Source organism: Ctenopharyngodon idella, chromosome 4 (assembly GCF_019924925.1).
Source record: "Ctenopharyngodon idella isolate HZGC_01 chromosome 4, HZGC01, whole genome shotgun sequence".
Taxonomy (NCBI): Eukaryota; Metazoa; Chordata; class Actinopteri; order Cypriniformes; family Xenocyprididae; genus Ctenopharyngodon; species Ctenopharyngodon idella.
The window spans coordinates 18165765-18190737 of NC_067223.1; the positions used below are offsets into that span (position 1 = coordinate 18165765).

The window sequence follows — 24973 nt, forward strand, 5'->3', positions numbered from 1 at the left end:
CTTTAAGTCTGTTCTATTCATTACATGTCTCGGCGGAGGATGTGTAGGCAAATCCGACAGTGAGTGTGTTTACACGCACAAAATAAGCGTATATCAGATTATTATAGGAACCGGTTTTTATGTGTTTACATGCCAATCAATAAACCAGCTATGCAGTAAACCGCGTTTACATGAGATTTTGAGGTTTACCAGGTTTCTCACCGGTAGTGACGTCACCACCTAAACATCTGTCTGAGTAGTCCAAAATGTCAGCAGGAAATCCGTCAGAAGCTATATTATTGTATCTCTTCTCATGTCTGCAGTACCTGCGAATGCAGCAAGAGTTTTTGATTTTGCTGTCTTTCCATCAACTGCCCGAGTCGGCAGTATGCTTTTATGCTTTATTAGAAAAAGAAAGTCTCAAGAATGTACAAAATATTACCTCCTCCTCTATAATGAACCACCTGCTCATGCTGGATGCGCATCCGCATTAAGGACTGGTGGGAGTGGGTAGTCTTGCTTGAATTTACTGACGAGTGAAAGGAAAACTTTCACGTCTTGGTGAAACTATGCCAAATCATGGAAGATATTATGAGTCCTGAAGATTTGCGAGTGTGTGCCCCAGTACCTTTGCAGATGCAGAAGCTCTTGCCAGTTGTTAAGAGTATAGGCTGGTGGCAAATCAGTTTGGTGTGCATAAGACCACGGTTAAGAATCTGTGTACATGTTCTGCAAAATAATGATTATTCATTAAATCGGACAATTTATAAAGGCCCCAACTTTGCAAAGAGGCGCAGGTAAATTGTCGAAATACCATATCCCTCAAGTAATTGGATGTATTGACAGGACACACATCCCGTCTTGGCACCCAGCAATGGCTACCGGGATTTTGTCAATAGAAAAGGCTGGACTTCATATGATCTCCAAGGAGTTGTCGATGATAACTGTTGGTATGTCCATTACAGTTAGATAATGTTATGTATATTATGAGACGAGTGGCTCATAAAGGGTTACGCTGAAAGCAGTGCTCTTACTCCATTCAAACAGTCATTCAACATATATATGAGTGCTGCCAGAACCATTGTGGAAACTGTATTCGGAAGACTAAAGTTGAGATGGTGGGTTCTCTTAAAACTCAGCGATTTCCACTACACCACTTGCTGTGCTCTTTAGGACTATTTAGGGTCCTAAATTAATCATTCTGTTTCTCATAATTTGTCATTAGCTTTATTATCATTTTTCTTTTAAAGAAACTGTAACATTTAATTCCATTCAAATTAACAAAATGACTTGAATAAAGATTTTTTCATTTTGCTGATCGAAATTCAAAAATCCAAGTTGGTAAAATTAACTGTTCTTCCCATCACAAGGAGGAACTGCAACAACTCCGACTTCAGAATTCAAAATGGCTGCTCAGCGCATCAACAGTAAGTGAAACAGTAGTAATATATTGTTTATTAGCACTTCTGTTTGTCTGTCTATCAAACTCAGTGGTGCACACAGTACTATTCAACCTCTATCTGTGCACTGAAACTGTAATTTTGACCTTCAACCATTTGGAGACCATTGAAGTCCACTATAAGCAGAAAAATCCTGGAATGTTTTCATCAAAAACCTTAATTTCTTTTCGACTGAAGAAAGAAGGACATGGACATCTTGGATGACATGGGGGTGAGTAAATTATCAGAAAATTTTTATTTGAAAGTGGACTAATCCTTTAAGGTAAAATGATGCAATCCTGAGCAGAAATTCAGGCACTGAAAAGATCGATACTGGGCGTATCGATGCAATATCCTCACACAAAATATTGCGATATTGCATTATTGATTTTCCCCCCACCCTTCTAATATTTACCTGTGGATTCACTCACTGAAGTTGAATCAGATAACGCAGTGTAATGTTCATTATCTTGTTTCATTCATTTTGTCTCTTTATTTCTGACTGTTCATTTACATTGTGGCATTTCACAGCAAGAAGGAAGTTTATTTATCTGATATTTGTTTCCGAGGTATTTAACTGAATCAAAAAATGAACGATGGCACTATACAATTGAGATTAATTTCGTACTATACATATTTTCTGGTGCCATTTTAAACTGCCAAGCCATTTAAATCTCTTTCCACACAAGGAACACAAATAGGGTCTCACATATGCATGACTTTTCAGGTGAATCTGCAAGTGTGATGGCAAAATAAATTTTTTATTACACTGAACACAATTAAATCTCCTTGCTCCAGAATGAATGCGCAGATGATTTTCGAAATTGCTCCCCTTTCTAAATCTCTTACCACACACAGAACATTGCAATTTCTTTCCAGAATGAGTTTGCCAGTGACGATTCAGGTCTCTTTGATATGTGAAACTCTTCTTGCACTGAAGACACGTAAAAGGCTTCTCTCCAGTGTGAACTCTCATGTGAACTTCAAGGTTTCCTTTACGTGTGAAACTCTTTCCACACTGAAGGCAGATGAAAGGCTTCTCTCCAGTGTGAACTCTTATGTGAATATCAAGATTTGCTTTGTTTATGCAGGTCTTTCCACAGTGATGGCACATGAAAAGTTTCTCTCCAGTGTGAGTTATTACATGATTCTTAAGTTCTTTACTGTCTGTGAAACTCTTTCCGCACTGATGACATAGAAAACAGTTCTCTCTTGAATGAATCCTCATGTGGTAATTAAAGGTTACTTTATGCCTGAATTTTTTTCCACACTGATCACATGTGAAAGGCTTCTCTCCAGTGTGAATTCTCATGTGAACCTTGAAGTTTCCTTTAAGATTGAAACTTTTTCCACACTGAAGGCACATAAAAGGCTTCTCTCCATTGTGAGTTGTTACATGATTCTTAAGGTGTTTCCTGTTTGTGAAACTCCTTCCACACTGATGACATGGAAAACAGTTCTCTCTTGAGTGAATCTTTATGTGCTGATTAAGATTTTCTTCACATCTGAAACTCTTTCCACACTGGCCACATATGAACCGTTTCTCTCCAGTGTAAATTCTGACAGGAGTCTTAAGACTTTCTTTTTTTGAGAAGCTCTTCCCATTCAGTTTGCAGGTGTAAGGGCTCTCTCCGGTGTGACTTCTCATGTGGATATTAAGGGTTCCTTTACGTGTAAAACTCTTTCCACACTGATCACATGTATAAGGCTTCTCTTTGGTATGACTTCTCATGTGAGTCTTAAGACTTTCTTTTCGTGTGAAGCTCTTCTCACACAGTTTGCAGGTGTAAGGACTCTCTCCAGTGTGGCTTCTCATGTGGGTATTAAGGGTTCCTTTACGTGTAAAACTCTTTCCACACTGAAGGCACGTGTATGGCTTCTCTCCAGTGTGACTTCTCATGTGAGTCTTAAGACTTTCTTTTCGTGAAAAGTTGTTACCACACAGTTTGCAGGTATAAGGGCTCTCTCCGGTGTGACTCCTCATGTGGGATTTAAGGTTTCCTTTAAGTGTGAAACTCTTTCCGCACTGAAGGCATGTGAAAGGCTTCTCTCTGGTGTGTATTCTCATGTGGACATTAAGGTTTCCTTTTTGATTGAAACTTTTTCCACAGTGTAAGCAGGGGAAATCACTTTTAGGACCTGTCTTTTGAGCTCTTTTTTGCAAGGAAGTCTTTTCATTCTGTGAGCACTGAGACTTATCTCCAATTAGGAAATCATGATGTTTCGCATACTGTTTTTCTTCCACTTCATTCAATTCTTGACTCTCCTCTTTCAGTGCCATCAGGTCTAAAGTTAAAAAAGACAAATACAAGTTAACCCCAGTTTAAAGGCACAAAGCAACAGACATCAAAACAAACACAATAGCATTAAATCATCAAAACCAGCACAAAGCATTAAAACAAACAACACATATGCTAGATCCTATGTGCACACTAAGCTACTGAAAGTGGTGTTACCTGAAATCTCAAAACCTCTTCTCAATACTGTTAAATATTTGCTTTCTTTAGGACACATCCAAAAAAGCTGGCAGTTATCAAACACAGCTTGACCCAGAACTGGTTTGTTGTAGACCAATGAATGTGCAAGACCTTGAATTTTCTGTAGAGAAGTGGGCAGATTCAATTCTCAGGACAAACAAGGGACTCATGAACAAGTATCCAAAATGGCGCCGGGGATTCCTCTGAGAGGAAGTGCAGTTAAGTAGAAAGAAGCTCAGGACCTTGGGAAACACTGGTTTAGATCAGTGCTTCTCCAAAAGAGTCTACTCACAGAGGCATCAGACAAGGGTTCTTCAGAGCCAGCGTTACCACATAATATTTAATATATAACATGCTTTTTCTAGGAATAAAATGTCTCAGTCTCTCTGTAAAAACTGATCCATTTCAAAAGATCCTTCGAGAGTGTTCCTCACATTTACACTGAGGGTCTTAAAGGGTTAGTTCACCCAAAAATGAAAATAAAGAGGGTTGGAGGTAGTCTCTGCTTCAGTGGCTGCCTTTTCTATTTCTAGTTCCAAGTGGGTAAAGTCAGATTCAAGCCTAATCTTTTTTTCCCTCTTACTTCCTCCTCTTTTCTCTGCATTTGGTTTTTCAGCTTTCTTTTCTCTTTGCTTGATGAGAGAATCCTCATATCTTTGAGAGAGTTCTCATATCTTTAAGAGAATCATCATATCTTTGTCAAGCTGCTTTACAGCTGGCAATCATTCTAGGACTGATCTGAACTTAACTCCTCCAACACATGAGACAATCGCAAACAAGTCTCTGTGATGCATAGCTGATATTCTTTTTGTTTTCAGTGCTCATGGCTGCGTTCACAGAAAATTCTCTCTCCACTGTAGCCTGACCATGTGACAAAAGCAGCACCATTTTTACTACTTGCAATAGGTATTTGAGTTCAGCTTTTCACTGTAAGGTTTCTGAAAAGAAATGGTCAAAAGAGTGTGACTGGATATTCATACTCCCTATACTTTGACAGGTTTCTAGTCACTTAATCTTTAAAGAAGGTCTTGTGTTGCATTTGAGCATCATCACACTTGCTTTCTGGAAATTTTTAAGCTCGACTAAATGGTTCAGAAGCCTTTTGAACCTTCATTCACATCTATCAGGTCATGGGCCATGGCCTTGGGGTTAAGGCAGGTAGTCTGTCTCACAAAACTAGAGCGAATAGGGGTTTTGTCCAAGACTCTCTTTAAGAGTTGAAGGAAACATTTCATCGCTTCAGAATTCCAAAACTCTTTTTTTTTTTCACTCAATTCCCCTGCCATTTGTCTGAGAGCTCTGTCTGTGGAAAATCCAAGGTCTACCTTAGCCAGACTTAATGCATCCTCATCTTTCATTTCGTACTTGGACATCTTCAGTGGGTCTGTCATTGTCTCCATTACATTAGTTTTAAGTACTCATTTCAGAAGAAATCAACAATTAACAATGCTGTGTAAAAATATGGGTCAATTTTTGCAGTTGTATTAAATAGCAGAAGGGCTGAATGAAAACACAAATTCACTCTCTGACAGTAGGTGGTGCTTATGGAACAGCAGGAATATAAAGGTTATACTAGTACCCCCGGTAACAATGCAGCTGCGTTTATTAGAATAGTAAATTTCTCCCAAAAGGCTTCTCCGAGCTTGCAGGTGATATGCTAGTGATGGCCGCTTTTGAAACACGCTTTGTGAAGCTTCGAAACCAATTGTGAATCATTTGTTTTCGAACCAGTGATTCGGAGCATGTATCAAACTGCCAAGTCACATGATTTCAGTAAATGAGTCTTTGTTACATCAATACCATTTCAAAATGTTTCTAAATTTAATGATTCACCACTAGGGGGCGATGATCTCTGTGAACCCACGAACCAGTGCGTCTGTATGGTTTTTACCTGATCTTGGATCAATTTTATAAATTTGTAGACATTTAATGACACGCTTATACAGTATAGTAAAAAATAAGAGTTGTAGTTAAGTCTCTTATTGGTTTGATTAACCAAGCTCTACATAAAAACAAAACAAGCCCTACAATTTAATAAAATAACATGTATTATAAAAACACTTAATATTTAATGGAATTAGATGGTTTGTTTATTGCCTCTAATTGATTACAGCTTCAAAAAACAAACAAACAAACAAAAAAAAACATATGCAATTGTTTTGTAAAAAGTGTTTTTAAGCATGTTTAGGCTGAGTTTTCGTTGCATTTACATCATTCTGAACAGCAGGCGTCACCAGCATGTGGCGTTTTGATTCACAAACAGTGAATTATTTTGCAAAGCAACTGGTTTAATTGATGCAAAGTTTTAAAAAGCTAAACAGGATTCAACATTAACGCTTGTCCAGTTGTCTGGGTCAAGAGGATTTTTTGAAGGGACAAGTGAAAGAATTTTACTTGCCTGACCGGACATGTACCCTGATTAAAATGTCAATAGCAACAAAATAACTAGGGAATCACCAAAAAACGAGAGTGATTCTGATTTCATTACATTTAGTCTAAGTGGCGACTGATAGTGATAATAATGTACAGACGGTAAGGTTACGCTATTGAGGCTCTCGAGGAGAAAATGAGCACAGCACACAAAGAAGCTCAGTTAAAATACTGTGGTAAAATTTCAAAATGTTTTGTTTTTATATTCATAACATATGATACAGATAAGCAACATCACACTACCAAGAGTTCTGTTTTTCTGAATACATCACGATTGAAAATGTGACACTGATTTCATACAACAGTTCAATAAACAAGTAGTTAATATTAATGTCACTTACATTTTAAACACAATATTGACTGTTTTGTTCCATTTCAGCACTGAAAATAGTTCCAAACAAAGATCACAGCAGAACCATAGCACATCTCACAGCAACACCCAGCTGTGTTTCATTAGTCCAACCGAATGATTCAGCATTTTGAATGAATTGGTTGAGTCAAAGATTCAATGACCCATTCATAAACAACTGCTTCATTCTTGAATGAACTGGCCATTTGAATGAATGACTTAATGACTCACTCATCTCTTTCACTTGTCCCTTCAAAAAAATCCTCTTGTCCCAGACAACTGGACAAGTGTTAATGTTGAATCCTGTTTATTAAAGATAGGATATACAAAGCTTTTTGAAACTTTGCATCAATTAAACCAATTGCTTTGCAAAATAAGTCACTGTTTGTGAATGAATGACTTAATGACTCGCTCATTAAGACAGTCACTTGCCACCACCTACTGGTGGTTTAGTTTCATGTTTAAAAGTCATATTTTTCCCCCAACATTTATTATTTGTATATTCAAAAAATATTTAAAACAATCTTGTAATTTCATTATTACAATTAATTATCATTATTTAATGCAGTTGTAACTGTAGTTGTAAATGTGGCTCCTGCGTCAGCATCACACGGATGTGTCGTGCTGCTCACGTGTACAGCGGTGACCAATACTGAGTCAGTGTTCGGAAGTAAACAGAGAAGCGCTGCACTGCGCTTACTACGTCAACAGCATAGGGGACTGACAGGGAAGAGATTGTTGAATAAAGTAGTTGTTTTTACTTTGTTTTTGCGCACAAAAAGTATTCTTGTTGCTTCATAAAATTAAGGTTGAACTACTGTAGTCACATTGACTGTTTTAACGATGTCTTTAGTACCTTTCTGGACCTTGATAGTGGTAATTAAATTGCTGTCTATGGAGGAGTCAGAGAGCTCTCAGATTTCATCAAAAATATCTAAATTTGTGTTCTGAAGATGAACAAAGGTCTTATGGGTTCGGAACGACATGAGGGTGAGTAATTAATGACAGAATTTTCATTTTTCGGTGAACTAACCCTTTAATTTGATTGGTAACAGCCCTGTAGTGTCTTATTATTCTAACTGAATTAATCAAATTTAAGAATTTGAAATGAAAGATGAAGTATAGCTACATTTAATAAGATTAGGTAAAAAAAAAAAATGGCCTTGGGGTAATTATCACAAATATGCAGATTTAAATATGTCAAAGCGATAGAACACTGATAAGAATATTGCTTAAGAATAAATTATATTTATTATACCGCAAAAAAATCCCAACATTTTTACTTGGACAAGTGAATGACTGATTAATCACATGCCAAGGCTTAATGTCGAGCCCTGATAAACACCATAAATTAACACATAATCCATCAACAGTAGATTATTTGCCATCACCAATTGCTTGGCATTAATCTGTGGTATTCATTGATTGTGAACTGCTCTGAAACCATGAGCCTGTAGAACATGCAACAGCGTCATGTATTTAATTTGAAAAGTGCAGTGCTAACATTGAATTACATGTAAAACATTTAATGTTTTTTTTTTTCTGTCCCCAGACTCCCCACATTTAAGACCTTTTGAAATAATTAAGACATTTTTTATACCATTTAAGATATTTAAGACTTTTTATGAACTTAATAAAACTGAATTTAGGGATGTTCACACTTGGCATGTTTAGTTCAATTAAAAGAAACTCTGGCATGATTTCTTTGTTAGTGCAGTTCATTTGAATAAGTGTGAACGCTGCCATCTGATATCACAAGATGCAACTCTAAAAAGGACAGAATGCTCAAGCACACCTGGTTTTTCTCATCATAGGAGCTGCGTTGCCCATCACAGCTCGGTACAGGCGTCAGAACCGCTGTCTACTTACAGGAGATCTTAGTTTGTGCAACGGAGGAATTTCTGGTGCGTTTTTGACTCCTTGACACATTTTATAAGCTCTTCACGAGTTCCCAGCTGATAAAAATGCTATCATATGTTTGCACATACATTTAGCCGAGCACACAGCAATGTTTTGGATTTTTGTTAAGTTCCGTCACAAAATACACGTCATTAAAGCCAACCAGGACTAAATGTATCATTTTCTTTTTTTGGTCCGGTCCAAAAGAAACAAGAGAACCAAACTACAAGTGTGAACACGCCCTAAGACTTTTTAAGGAACTGCAGAGACCTTGTTGAAGGCAGCATTAGTATTCAGCTCCATATCAAATGAAACAACTTTAATTAGGACACTCGTATGACATTCTTCAAAAATATCATTCATTTTTGTAGAAGAGGACATTTTAAACAGGATCAAAAGACCGAGTTCAAATTGAGAATGAAACCAACCTGTTTGTTCCTCAGTATCTTCTTGTTTCACTCTGAATGCTTCTTCAATCTTCATGTCTTCACTCTCCTCTTTAATAAACGCCATCTTTGTAATAGTGTCACATGGATCTCAGTAGCTTCACCAGGAGTTTTTCTGTGTGTTCGAACACTGTCATGTTTAAGATAAGAATAATTAAGAGAAAGAAAAGACAAATCAAAACTAAATCTCTGGGTGCGTCTCAATCAGCTCCCTAGTTTAGTATTCAGTGCACTGAAAAAGGAGTCAGTCAGAGTGAGAGTTAATGGCCTTATTAGCCTTATGGGGCAAGAAAATATGATTCATATATATGAAATATTAATATTTATAACAAATATGATATAGTCAAGCAACATCACATAAGCAAGACTGCGTTTTTTTCCCCCCAAGAATATCACCACAATTGCAAATGTCACATGATTTCAGTAAACGAGGCTTTGTTATGTCATAACTGTTTCGAAAAGTTTCGAAATTTCCATGGTTCACTGCTGGGGAACGGTGATCTCTGTGAACCATGAATCACTGATCACTGATTTTTGTTGCAAATACACTGTTTTGACCAGCAGGAGTCATCAGAGTGTGGCTTTTCGAACGCTTCGAAACAGTGAATCATTTTGCAACAGCTTCATTTCTCCCATCACTACTTCAAGCAATCTTTGGTATTTCCCATAAAAATGTGTATTTATTATCGCAATGGTTAGCATGAGTAGCCTTTAGCATCACATATAAATATATTTCTGCCACGTACAGTTTTCAGAATCCCCATCAGATCGCAATCGGAAGTTATTTCAAACACTCACAGGTGTCTGAAAGTGAGTTTTGAGCTGAAAATTGTTTAAAATGTCTTAAATGTTAAAGTTAGCTGGTAGCCTGGTATGATAACATGGGAAATGAGCATTTGTTCATGACCACTCCTCAAGCCCCAGCTGGCCCGCTTTTGACCGATCAAGGTATTTGGTGGGCCGTTGGCCCCGATCCAAGCCCCGGAAGTGACAGTGGAAACGCGACTGGCCCTGGCCTCACTTTTGCCCCAACAGTGGACACACAGCTATTGAATTTAATGTTCCAGGCCTGAACACATTTACAGAGCAACTTTGAAGAAAACAAGAAGAAAAGCATTCTTGCTATTAGATTGTCTAATTTATTTATCATTTATGCAGCTCAGTGATTTTCACCTATTTGTGCTGCATGTATCAGAAGATTATTAGCGAGGCAGGTGATATTGAGAGAGGAATTTGCACCTTTACTCACAAACTACAATTGAAAAGTGTACTATTCAGGTAGTAATAGAAGATGTTTTTTGTTGTAATGCGGTGACAGTAGCACACACAAATAGTTGCCAGAGTCAAACCTAACCGTGCCCACGTCTTCAACCTCTGCAAAGAGAATTTTTAAAATAAAACAGTTTCGCTACTGGAATCTATAATATATGCCATTTCCCTGCAATGAGGTGATAACTTTGCATGTGTGTAATTGTGTATATATATATATATATATATATACACACACACACACACACACACACACACACACAGTGGGTACGGTAAGTATTCAGACCCCCTTAAATTTTTCACTCTTTGTTATATTGCAGCCTTTTGCTAAAATCATTTAAGTTAAATTTTTTTCCTCATTAATATACACACAGCACCCCATATTGACAGAAAAACACAGAATTGTTGACATTTTTGCAGATTTATTAAAAAAGAAAAACTGAAATATCACATGGTCCTACGTATTTAGACCCTTTGCTGTGACACTCATATATTTAACTCAGGTGCTGTCCATTTCTTCTGATCATCCTTGAGATGGTTCTACGCCTTCATTTGAGTCCAGCTGTGTTTGATTATACTGATTGGACTTGATTAGGAAAGCCACACACCTGTCTATATAAGACCTTACAGCTCACAGTGCATGTCAGAGCAAATGAGAATCATGAGGTCAAAGGAACTGCCTGAAGAGCTCAGAGACAGAATTGTGGCAAGGCACAGATCTGGCCAAGGTTACAAAAAAATTTCTGCTGCACTTAAGATTCCTAAGAGCACAGTGGCCTCCATAATCCTTAAATGGAAGACGTTTGGGACGACCAAAACCCTTCCTAGAGCTGGCCGTCCGGCCAAACTGAGCTATCGGGGGAGAAGAGCCTTTGTGAGAGAGGTAAAGAAGAACCCAAAGATCACTGTGGCTGAGCTCCAGAGATGCAGTCGGGAGATGGGAGAAAGTTGTAGAAAGTCAACCATCACTGCAGCCCTCCACCAGTCGGGGCTTTATGGCAGAGTGGCCCGACGGAAGCCTCTCCTCAGTGCAAGACAAATGAAAGCCCGCATGGACTTTGCTAAAGATGGTGAGAAATAAGATTCTCTGGTCTGATGAGACCAAGATAGAACTTTTTGGCCTTAATTCTAAGCGGTATGTGTGGAGAAAACCAGGCACTGCTCATCACCTGTCCAATACAGTCCCAACAGTGAAGCATGGTGGTGGCAGTATCATGCTGTGGGGGTGTTTTTCAGCTGCAGGGACAGGACGACTGGTTGCAATCAAGGGAAAGATGAATGCGGCCAAGTACAGGGATATCCTGGACGAAAACCTTCTCCAGAGTGCTCAGGACCTCAGACTGGGCCGAAGGTTTACCTTCCAACAAGACAATGACCCTAAGCACACAGCTAAAATAACGAAGGAGTGGCTTCACAACAACTCCGTGACTGTTCTTGAATGGCCCAGCCAGAGCCCTGACTTAAACCCAATTGAGCATCTCTGGAGAGACCTAAAAATGGCTGTCCACCAACGTTTACCATCCAACCTGACAGAACTGGAGAGGATCTGCAAGGAGGAATGGCAGAGGATCCCCAAATCCAGGTGTGAAAAACTTGTTGCATCTTTCCCAAAAAGACTCATGGCTGTATTAGATCAAAAGGGTGCTTCTACTAAATACTGAGCAAAGGGTCTGAATACTTAGGACCATGTGATATTTCAGTTTTTCTTTTTTAATAAATCCACAAAAATGTCAACAATTCTGTGTTTTTCTGTCAATATGGGGTGCTGTGTGTACATTAATGAGGAAAAAAAAATGAACTTAAATGATTTTAGCAAATGGCTGCAATATAACAAAGAGTGAAAAATTTAAGGGGGTCTGAATACTTTCCGTACCCACTGTGTATATATTATATATATAAAATTCTCTATTACATCACTGCAAAAAATGGTTTTCTTACTTAGTATATTTGTCTAGTTTCCAGCCCAAATATCTAAAATTCAAATCAAGATGAATTTACTACACAAGTAAAATGGCATAAGATATTGACTTGTATTCTCACCTGATTTTTTTCTTCTTTCAGAACACAAGACATAATATCTTATGCCATGTTACTTGTCTGGTAAGTTCGGACTGGAAACCAGACAAAAATACTAGGAAAACATTTTTTTTGCAGAGTACAGACAGACGCAGGAAATTCACACTCACAATCTCTCTCTCTGATTCATTAAAGTAAATGAAATATTACCGCGCTACTAAAATAAACGAAAATAATTTTAGTACGGGCATTCAAAACCCGAGGGTCAACCATGTCGCATAGTAAAGCGATCAGCAACAGAATCATTTTGGGCAGGGATTATTGTAAACGCAGACTTCGGATAACAGTCGTGTCTAAAGTGAATGTAAACAAGGCGGGACAAAACTATAAAATTGCCTGAATAGTTTGTATAGATTTAAAAAACTTTTTAAATGCTTAAAACCACAAACCTTTCTTCAGCCGAATCACAGACGCAGGAGCGCGGCGCAGACTTATGATGTCACAGCACCAGACCATAATAAATGTCCTGTATAGTTCGTAGAAACCTATAGTGCATAGGAATTTAAGTGAGAAGGTGAAAATTGAAGAAAACACGCACAACGACAATTGTCAGAGGTATTTAGAGTTAAATTCTTTAAATACATGTTGTCCAAGGATGTACTTTAAATAACTACCATTGAAAAATAGGTTATGTAACACATCTAACAAAAGACAAAACAGTCATGTTTGAGTGCAAACCATTTATAACTTTTTTTTTTTTTTTTAATAAGAAGCCATTTTTAAAAATTGTTTGAAGCATTTATTTTTTTCTAAAGACCCATAGTAAAATCTATTATTTACCTTTTACACAATAAGGGTTGCCAATAAAATTAAACCTTTAGGTCCGCCACAGACTACTTAACAGTTTTTTTTTTTTTTTTTTTTTCATTGCTTTGATGCAAATTTTCACAAGCAATTGGTAGATTTTCAAAACTCTTAGTACTAATATCGCAACAGATCATCAAATGTGTACTTTTTTTTCCAAACATTTCAGCATATTTTCAATTGTGTTAGTACAATACACAAAATCGCAAAGTATCCTTTTCACAACACAAAATAAGTGTTTCATCTATATAAATGTTTCATTAACAGTAACTGCCTTTCATAATGCTATTACTATCAAACATACTATCAAATAATGGTTAATCAATGAATCATTTGGTACATCCGTAGTTTCTATAGATATTGATTCTATAGGCATAGTTTCTATAGAACTTGTTTGCGATTTCCTATATGAATAACCAAATGTAATTAATTATTTTTAGATTATTAGCAATTCATCTTAGATGATAACTACAAGTTTTAAAGTGTGCGTGTGTGGTCCTGGTAAACCCTAGGGGTAGGGGATAGAATATACAGCTTATACAGTATAAAAATCATTATGTCTATAGAAGGTCCCCATTAAAGATGGAAACCCAACGTGTGTGTGTGTGTGTGCGCGCGCGCGCATTTTCTAATGTGGCATCTGTAGCCTGTGTAACTGTTATTATTTCAGCAACAAGGGTGATTTGAAACATGTATCTTGCATTGTTTGCTTACTGATGGTTAAAAGTACTAAATTGAAAGAAGAACATACTGTTGTGTTTAAGTGATTCAACCAAATGTTCTCATTACATATTACAATGATCTTGTGTTTTGAAACAATAATTATGTAGAATAAAAAATTGTAAAACTAGAATGAAAGCATGAGATCAGGTTCCTCCTCCAGCATCAACCCAGAGGAGTTGGTTGTTCCAATCCGGGAGGGCCATCACAAATAAAATGGTGAACAAGGGGAAATATGAAGTGGAGTGGAATTGTATTGCCCAGTGCATTAACTATGCAAGCAAGGGTCACACGTGTCCCTCACTCTGCTGATGTGGATGACCCAACCTGTCTATCACCACGCCTAGCAACAATGTGTTCAGGGTTTTATACCCTTGTAACCGTTTCGTCCAAGTTCCAAATGTCTTTCGCATCAAATTTGTACTTATTTAGTACCTTGCTGAGATTGTCAAAGAAGTGGGATACATTATGACGATTAAAACTTATTGCTCTTGACAAACTGATAGGTTGTGGGCACCGTATAGACAGACAGGGCTGCCTCTTCCTAAAGGCCATGGCTGGCCATTGAGTTCTCCTTCCATGTTTCAGGATACTTGCAGTGATAATGTTGTGCCAGCTAGAAGGCAAATCAACGAACCTGAAATACAGAAAGAAACCTAAACATCTCTTTCCCCTAAACACTGCTATTTTACTCTGATACTGTTTCAACACTTTCTTGTATACATATAGCCTACTTTTTGTTTTTGTTTTTATACCTTACCTCTTCGGTGCTTAGACCATAGAACAAATCAGTTGACGTTTTAAGGTATTCTGCAAGGATCGCTTCTTATTGTTTGGAAAAGACCCTCCTTGGAGTCCAGTACCCTGCCTTTACCTCCTCTTCTGGGCCTAGGAAGGAAGCACTAGCGTGAGAGAACCCTTGATTACTACACCATTTTGCACCATTTCATTAGCCTTCTCAATAGTGTTAAGAAAAAGCACAATCGCATTATTCATTCGCAAAGCTGACACAATGTTTTCATGACTCACAAGGTCTCCTACAGCCAAACATAATCCTCCACACTGGCATTAGAATCTATTTTCACTCCATGACACGGAGTTAAATTTTCAAAAACCATTGTGTTTGAACTCGTCATGCTTCCCAACAAAGTGCTGGGAAGCATTTTGACATCTCCACCAGCCTTTTGAACACTTGAGTAAGTGGCCGTTTTCCTGGCCTTATAAGTCATTTCAGCATCCCAAAATGGCTCTCAATTGGAAAAGCACTGCAAGCATCAAAACTGCCAAAAGCCATTGGCTCTTCTGGTAGATGTGCCATTTAATGTACATTGTACACCATGAAGTAATCTCCATACAGTTTTTTTTAACTTCATCAGCTCTTTACTGTAGCTGTTGTGGTCCACTGCCAATGTAGGGCAAAGCAGAAGACTCAAGTCAACATTGAACACCATGAAATGATCATACAATTGGTCTGCCAGAATTCCCTTTAGCACAATCTTGCCAGTATACAGCAAACTGTTCAGTTTCCTTCCACCTGTCAATGTCTTCTATATTCTTTGGTTCTTGCTAAAATAGCTTGGAATGATCTTCCTGAGTGACAGCAGCCTTTGCGTCGCCTCATTTATTTGCCCAGCAGACATTTTCACCTTTCTGTCTCCTCTAACCCACACTGTGATGAGTTTTTTCATTACACCCAAGCAGGCTTGGTGCATGTAGTCAATTGGAAATTGCTCTATCATGTCCAATGGGAGGTTCAAAAAGCGAGACATCCAGTGTCCTCATTCTCAACATCTTGTCATTTCAGCATGCGTTATTGGTGCATAGAGTGAGGATGTCCACCTCTGGGTCAGTCACTCGTCCTGAAACCCACGTGCCCTTCTGTGTTCATTTGAGTTTTCAGCAATGTCCTTGCTATTCATGGGAGCTCTGGGTGTACTTTTTTTTTAAGTCCCCTCAGGAGATAATCTGTGGCATAATGCTTGATAAAGTGTTTTGTTTCCCATTCTTGTAGAAATGTGGTGAGAAGTTGAGGCCATTTTGTTTTTACTCTCAGTTCCTGAAAAGCAATTTTACTCACTGAGCACATCGTCCACACTGTCAGGTCCCGAACTGCAGCTCTCCCCACTGATTCCAATTTCAACACTTTCAATAACACTTGAGATGTCTTCAAAGTAATTTTGTTCATTATTTCCTTCTTGAGGTGTTATTGGATGATGATTCCTATCCAATAAACATTTCATCCAATGATCTCCTTGCATATTTCCACTGCCTTGTGTAACATTGCCTCTTTGATTTTCAATTCATTCTAAATTCAAAATATTAGACTTGATGAAAATGTGGTAATGGCATATTTTGACCAAAAGTAAATGAACACGCAAACACCACTCATAAGCATTTGTTGACATTTACTGTAATTTCAAAACCATGCATCAACCCAGCTAACAAATCTTTGTTCTAAGAACATTTTCCAAACAATCATCACCAAGCGGCCTTCCCAAATCCAACTAGGCCTGGATCATTTCTCATGTGTGCTGTTTTTCCCCCACATCCAAGTAATGATCTTTATATCGTGGGTCAAGTACAGTTGCGATGCAGTACAGGGGTTCAGAGTCTGCCTTACTAAATGGCATGTTGACAGCATCGAAGTGTGCATTTTTAGTTGTTTTCACTCCATGGTCTGTTTTAGCCTCTTTGTGTAGAAGACGCTTTAGTGCTGCAAGTATGGGGATAAAGTCTGCCACAGAGCTTATCTCCTTATCACATCCGCTGACTCAGCAATCCCTTGTTGACCACTAGTTGAATTGTGTTTGCTATGCACCGCATGCCTTTCATATCGCTGTCTTCAATGGCTTTGGCCATATTTCTTGCATTGTCACTGACTACTGTATGCACTTTAGATACGTCTATACGCCAAGTGTCAAATATGTTGGCGAATGCCTCTGAGATGGCTTCAGCTTAATGAGACCCCCTAAACTGTTGTAAGTGAAGCATAACCTTTTGTAGCTTGAAATCTGTGTTGATCCACTGTGTGGTCAAACTCAGCATACTGGTAGGGCTTACATCTGCAATATCTGTAGCCAAAAGCTCATTGATGTGAGTTGAAACTACATTATACATCTCAGGTAAGCACACGTCTGAGAAATACCATCTACTAGGCACGGTGTAATGGGGCTCAATATAGTCTGAGCCTGCGAAATCCAACATCCTCTACAACCGAGAATGGTTGATCATCCAAGGCGATGAATTCCATCACCTTTTTAGTAAAGCATTTAGCTTTGGCACTGTCATTGGCAAACTTTTTTGCCTTTTTAAGTCAGCCACAGATGAATCTGGGAGGAGAAACTTTCCTTTTCGCTGCTGCTGCTGCCACCGTGCCTTTCTCATACTCTGCATGCTGTTTGGGGTTTCTTTAGGTGTGGGACGGTTCAGATTTCTCACGGTTCAGTTTGTATCACGGTTTTAGTGTCACGGTTTCGGTACGGAGCCCCGGACATGACATGCAGGATAAAAATAGTAGGCTAAATCGTGCGCACGATTTACTAATTCGTTCCCTCGATTTACTAAAACGTGCGCACGATTTACTATTTCGTTCCCTCGATTTATAAATCATGCGCATGATTTATAAATCGAGGGAACGAAATAGTAAATCGTGCGCACAATTTAATTTTTTTTCTTGCATGTCATGTTCCGTAGTTCGGTATGTACTATGTTCAGTAAAAAATAGGACAATTGTCAAATAATCTAACTACAAGAAACAGCACAAATAAATACATGAGAGCTAAGATACAAATAAAATAAACAATGCTTTACAGGTTTTTCAGGTATCTAACAGCTTTCAGGTACAGAAATTGAAGAAAGTAATCAAATATAAAATAACACTGCATATAAACTTATTTGAATAGTTAAATAAAGATGAAACATTATTGAAATTACAAAAGCTATTCAGTCAAGAGTGATTTCTTCGTGCTTTGTCGTTCGATTAACATTAAAACGCAGAGAGCAGGAATATCAGACTGCTGTCCCTTTAAGACATAATTCAAAGATCCAGTACACTGATACTGATCTGTCTCGTTTTTCTCCTAAGACATAACCTACTATGTTTGTTAGGATACTCGCTAAGATGGGCATGTTGACATCATTTTTGTGTGAATTTGTCCGTTTAGGTGCAAGACTTGAAAGAGAATTTGCGCTCTGTGACGCGGCTCTCCCTGTACGCGCTTTGGATGAGTACACACAAATCTCCTCACAGCGCGTGTGAGTTCTCTTTCGCGTCTTATGGATGAATGTTTAAATGTGGCAAGGTTTAAAGGAGTTTAGTTTAAACACAGATAGCAACGTGAGATGTTCAGGTCTCACCTGCGCTCACGTCGCGCGCTATCAACACCCGGGTGATGACGCCATAAATGACTGGCCATAGAGCTTTCGGCAAGTCATTGAACATTTGTTTACAAAGAGTGACTGTTTTGTTCATGTTCTTTTGATCATCGCTGTTGTAACGTATTGGGAAACTAGAATGCATATCCATCGACTGAAACATACATTAGCCAAATCCGTCTGTAAACGGTTGTTTAAACAAACCATATTATAGATGCGTCGTCAGATTTGGGATGAACTGCGGTGCAAGCACGTGCCGAACCGTGGGTGGGGAACCGAACGGTTCGATTTTTTTTTTTTTTTTTTTTTTTTTAACAGCGAACCATCCCACCCCTAGGCTTCTTGATTTTAAATGATACATTAAACTTGTAGTGCTGTAAATTTTCGCAGATGCACCCCCTCTAGACAATTCAGTAGAACAGTGCCTTTTTTGTGTCTTTCTCTGACACTTTAAAATGCTTCCACATTGCCGACATTTTTACTGCATTTTATAAAGTGTGCATGCCTCTCGCTCTACGCTGGTTGGTATTTGATCGTGTCATCAAAAATGTCATTGTTCAGTAAAAATGTATTCTGTTTTTTCACTTATTCGGCCGAACACCAAAAGTGTTTTTTTTTTTTTTTGTGCTACTTTTGACTGAATAATTTCACTTGCCGAACATTCAGTGCTTCTCTAATTTGCTCTGGAACAAGTAATAGATTAATGAGACCAAAGCTTGCCTGTTTGATATACCCACAATGAATTATACCTAATGTTTAACCACTATCTAGACAAGAGCCAGCGGCAAATTCCCGAAGGACTGGCCAAGATGAAGCTGTTCTAGGCAGGTACATGAGCACTGAACGGCCTCTGATGGCCTGGAGCTCACATCTCCAAAAACGGCAAAGTACATTTTCAAATAGGTGCTATCTTTATCAATAAACCACATACATGAAGTTCATTCTCACCTAAAAAACTCTTAAAACAGATTTATGGTGGGTTTGCTCGTCTGCCATGACACTTGCTATGGTGAAACGGTTCCCGTAGTGATACTGGTAGAATATCACATGGCTGGAAAGACCTCTCACCCAATCAGATTAGAGGACCAGAACTAACTGTTGTATAAATATAATTATGAAAATAGGGTAACACTTTAGAATAACTCACGCTATGAAGCATTAGTTAAGCATTAGTAAATAGTTAGTTCATCATTTATAAAGCATTAATAGACATTAGTAAGCAGTTTATAAATACACCTATAAATGCTTTGTTCTTGATTTATAAGCATATCTATAATGTGTTTAATAAATGTATTTTTATACTTTATTAATGATCAATTTATCATTTCTAAATTAAGTATTACATTATTTACAAACCAGTTCTTTAGTTGTCATCAGTGGTTCATATGATCATTTATAAAGTGTAAGTACATTATTAATAAACAATTTAAATGTACATTTATGCATCTTATTATTTAGACATATAGTAATAGTTACTCCGTGTGTTAATAAATGCTTTATTAACACATATTTCTACTGCAATTCATGATTAATTCAGGTAGTTATAAAACATTTAGTAGTTGTCAGTTAACTATGTTTGTGAGCTCATCTAAAGTGAGGACTCTTCATGCCTCGTAAAGCTTTTATGAAGGAGATTTAAGAGATACAGAACATAGAAATATTTATTTCAAGGAAAAAAAATTAATCTTTACGATAGGTAACTTGATTAAAAGTAAACCTCTGCAATTTGAAAGAAAATAATATGTGCAGTAAAATGAAACTAAGCTTTTGCAATCTGATTTCTCAATTCTCATTTCTGTAAAGTGTAAACATTGCTGAATAAAAATTTACCAGTGCCAAAATACAATAATAATGTAATAAAATATTTCATAGTGTCAAAACTACCTCAGTACTAACTTTAAAATATTAGAGAACAGCAGCGCAGAAGATCACTGAGCCTTTAAATCTCATTTGTAAAGCTTTACGAGGCATGAATAGTCCTCACTTTAGATGAGCTCACAAAAATAGTTAACTGACCACTTCTAAATGTTTATAACTACCTGAATTAATCATGAATTACAGTAGGAATATGTATTAATAAAGCATTTATTAACACACGGAGTAACTATTATTATAGGTCTAAATAATAAGATGTATAAATGTATGTTTAAATAGTTTATTAATCATTTACTTACATTTCCTAAATGATCTTATGAACCACTGACAACTCCTAATTAACTGGTTTGTAAATTATGTAATACTTAATTTAGAAATGATAAATTGATCATTAATAAATTATGAAAATACAATTATTAAACACATTATAGATATGCTTATAAATCAAGAACAAAGCATTTATAGTTGTATTTATAAACTGCTTATTAATGTCTATTAATGCTTTATAAATGATGAATTGACTGTTTACTAATGCTTAACTAATTCTTCATAGTGTGCAGTTATTATAAAGTGTTACCATTTTTTTTTTTGTCTTTTTCCTTTACAGACTGCTCATTCGGGGCATTATTGCAAGCTTCATCTGCAGTTCGACTTCATCGTTTGTGGTCGGAGACCTTGCCACCAGAGTATCACAGGTGGATTGCCAGCAGGCTTTTTAAAATGGGGCCCAAAGGAAAACCAGAGCTTCGTGACAACCTACAGCTCTGGTATTACCCACCACAGCCATCACTTACGTACAATCAGGCTCCAGCTCCAGACAGATTTTTTTGTCATGCGCTTTTGCTATGGATGCCATACAAGCTGTGGAGGGTCAAGGTTCTCTGTCCCAATCCCGCCTGCGGACAGCATCAGCTGACAGGAGGCGGTCTGCACAAAAGGGCACGGCAGGTTCTGGACATCGATAGGATGTACAACATGGTCACAGAAACCCTCATCTGTACCAAGTGTAAAGCCTTGCATGTGTCCTGGAGTCAGGCTGTCCTGCAACAGCTGGATCTGGGCCATCGCTCTGAGTTTCGGGTCATCCTCACGCGGAAGTAAATACACTTTCATTCCACATCTAGTTGATAGCCCATCATCACATATTTTTGCAAATACTTTACAAATCAAATATGTAAAATATATGAATGTGTGGATTTTGCTTTTCCTAAGGTATGCCTGTGATATGCGGGTCATTCGGCTCCCGCGTGAGCGTGGACTAGGCAACAGTCCCACACGGGTCATCAAACAACTGTGTGAGAACCACAGCGAGGAGTGGCTGCAGCGTCTGGCCCGGTACACCACCCAATGTGTGGACTTCCTCAACCGACCCAGGGTGTTGCCAATAAAATTGTTGATGAACATTTACTACACTAAAGGTTTACTTGATTAGAAAAATCATGTTACATGTGTAGCAGTTATGTTTTCAGAAAATTATTTTGTCATTCCACTTGCCATGACCATATTTGGGGTTTCCTGCCGCCATGCTGACTTGGGGGGTTGGCGCACTTTGCTGCTTCCCAGTCTGCATGAGACGCCACAGCGTTAGGTCGCACATAGTTTTTGCGGTAATTCAATGAAGGCCATGTTTCATGTAACAGTTGAATTCACATGATATATTTGTATGATTGTGATTCAGAGCCCATTTGTGATGTACATTCAGATGTTTCGTTGATTATTTTTCTTTACTTAAGTTACTTTTAATATCTGTAATTTTTCCCAGCGTCGTGCATTGCTGCCGCACGCTGTTTATATGCTGCACAAGTCCTCATATATTGCCATTTGTGTTATCCAGAATAAAGTGAGCACCTGATGGCAAGAATTTTCGCAGTCTGTCTTTGATTCCGACACAACGCAGAAAACACACTGCTACACATGTAAATATCAAATATTATCAGGCTTTTAAGAAACATTTATTTGTACGTCTCTCAATCATCATTGTATTTAATTGTGTGTTTTTCTCCCCTCAGAGCCAGAGGATGCTGGTCAGGATTATGATGATGATGATGATGATAGAGAGATGGTAAATACCACTCCTTTGTATGTCTTTCAAATGAACTAAAATAATTCAAACAGTGTTGAATTAACATCCAGTGCTTTAAATCCAGACTTTCCACATATTTTAAATTTAAAAGTACAGCCTAAAGTCATTAGTAAGCAGCAAATACGCATCAAGTCAAGTCAGCTTTATTTTTTATAGTTCTGTGTAGCGAATTAACTCAAAGGGGAAATATTAATAATTATTCATAACTCATTATGATTATTAATTATGAATATGAAAATCTGTTAATCAGATTAACTGGATGTAGCTACATTAAGATTAATATTACAATCAATTAATCTGTTCGTCCAGTGAACACTCAGTGTTGATTGTTTATTAATTCTAAGAAATGTTCATTTCCAGGTTATGAAAAATAACATTCTTATTGTACCGTGCTACTCAGAGCATGTCGTCAGGATCTAAATCACTTAAGAGGCAATTTATTAGCAGACGGAGTCAGAACCAAACATTTATTGTGCACAATCTTTATTAACTAACTCACAAACACATAACTAAACTAACAGACACATAACATACATGCAGGTCACACACATACGTAGGTAAGAATGAGCAATGATAGAGTTGAACCGGAAGTGGAACTGTTGATAGAGCTATAGGAAAAAGTCATAGACAATCTGGAAAAGAATCATCAGTTTCCTCAGCAATAAAACACCTTTGCTGACAAAGGTAAGTTTTACAAATCAATACTAAATCGCTGTTTAGTGTTCAAATGTACGATACTTGCAAGATGCCTTTAGGCTGAGGAGCATCGGATCTGCAGGCTGGGTTGTAATCTTGATGGTTCGGTCCGAAGTTGTTGCCAGTATCTTCTGCGTTAGATGAAGTACTATGAAACAACTTATAGATGAGCACATGGCCGGGTTGTAGGCCTAGGCCTACAGGCCTGCAGCAAGAAGGGGGTCTCTTCAGTCATCCAAGAAGCAAGGAAAGAGAGGGATTGGCATTGTTCACTGGCTTTTAACCACAAGCATTTAAATCTTCTCGATACAAACCCATAGACACTAAACATGGCATAATTGAAGTTACCTTAAATGTATCATAAAACATGCGAATACAATGAGTGCAATACAACAACAGCAATAATGGATACCATTTCCTAGGGATGTGCATGTTCATTTATAGAACGGTCTGTCTATAAATTAATGCAGGAAAGTCTGTGTTCTGTGGGGAAAATGCAGGAAAGATGCACGTTTCTGTGTCTCTTCTCTGCTCTTCCATGTGGCAACCACATTCTTTAGCGCAATAAAACTTGTAACAGAGAACTTCTCGGGGGATGGGGGACAGGGGACAGGCCCCAGAGTGCTTTAAACAATTATTGGTTACCTATAACAAATAATTGTGTCTGATTTGTCTCAGTTGTTACAGGTGATAAACAGGAAAATAACAGAATTAATTATGGAATTATGCATCAAACAGATGTGACGTAATTATTTTATTGGGTGTTTGTGTTACAGGCTTTTGATTACCAAAATGTGCCAGGATTCCAACATGTGGACAGGCTGGTGGAATATCTGTTGGAATATCAGAACCTGGATGAACGGGACAAGCAACGGGTGGTCTATGCATCTCGACACTAGAGGAGACTGCCGAGTGGACGCTTCAGAGTACCAAAGAGGCCCACTCACCCTGGAGTAGAGAGCACCATCAGATGTGTGCTGAGTGCAGTCAGTGCACCTGCTCAGTGGCTTGTTGCCGTCTGGTGGAGACAATCTTCATCAGGTTTTGCTCTGTCCACCCAAGCCCCAAAAGAAAAGGCAAGGGTACCCTGTCAAGATGGTCTCTGATTCTCTAAGACTATCGAAGGATTAGGCAGCTTGTTCTTGGAAATGGCTTGGTGATGGGAGGAACATCACTGCAGCTGGTGGAGCTTAACCAGAACACCCTGATTAATTGGTATAACAACAGACAGAAAAAGCAGGAGCTGTCTGTGCTGGTTCAAGGCATTCAGTTGCCTCAACCCCTCCCTGAAGCTCAGGAGCCTCTCCAGGTGGCCAAACGCCTAGGCACTGAGCAAGAACAACCAGGGGACCAGCACCAGTACAAGCTACCAGAGAGTACAGCAGGTCAGGCAAAGCAGAGGTAGACTTCTGTTGGTCGACCCCCTCTCAGACCCATGGCCTCAGTGCAGAGCCAGATGTTGGTTACACCATCAGCACCTGGAGCATCACTGTAGATGGTACCAAATTTACTTATACCGGCAGGTTTCCAGGGTGTGCCAATGTTTCAGGGTGTGCCAATGTTCCAGGGAGTGCAAATGGTCCAAAGAATGCCGATGGTCCAGGGAATCCCAATGGTCCAAGGAGCCCTGATGATCCCGGGAATGCCAATCATGCAGCCACTGTTACGGCCAACAGCTGTACAGGGCATCAGCTCACAGCCTGCTGCACCAGTTGCCAATCCAAGAGCCATGCCCAAGAGACTCTAGAGGAGAACTATAGAGGTGAACTCCTGTAAAAAGTGCAGGCAATTCAAAACAAGTGCAACTGGACATAGCCAGTACAGGGTAGTATTGTATATGTTTCGTATTGTATATATGTAACAGGGTTAGTGTGAACAGTTGTTAATAGAGTTCACCATTGGTAATACTTGTGTTAAGTATTATTTAACTTATTTAAATTTTGTTTTTTAAAAGTCATTTAACATTTTGTTTAACTTTTTATTTATTGTTTGTGAAAACTTATTTAACTTTTCATTAAACTTGTTATTTTAAAAAATGTATTTATTTTATTAACCTT

At 38.2% G+C, this 24973-nt stretch overlaps 1 protein-coding gene across 3 annotated transcripts in view; it reads right to left on the reverse strand.

Moving 5' to 3' along the window:
* The window catches only part of LOC127510588 (gastrula zinc finger protein XlCGF8.2DB-like), a 445238-nt gene that overhangs the window by 303681 nt on the left and 116584 nt on the right, over window positions 1-24973 (reverse strand). The window contains exons 1-3 of one of the 3 annotated variants that reach the window (XM_051890272.1): window positions 12754-12832; window positions 9002-9149; window positions 1652-3704 (exon numbers count right to left, since the gene is read on the reverse strand). In XM_051890272.1, coding sequence (XP_051746232.1) covers window positions 2035-3704; window positions 9002-9086 — 1755 coding nt within the window. In that variant the 5' untranslated portion in view covers window positions 9087-9149; window positions 12754-12832 and the 3' untranslated portion in view covers window positions 1652-2034. Of the gene's footprint in view, window positions 1-1651; window positions 3705-9001; window positions 9150-12753; window positions 13563-24973 lie in introns of those variants that run through there. The other 2 variants (XM_051890275.1, XM_051890273.1) reach the window with 2 other exon arrangements.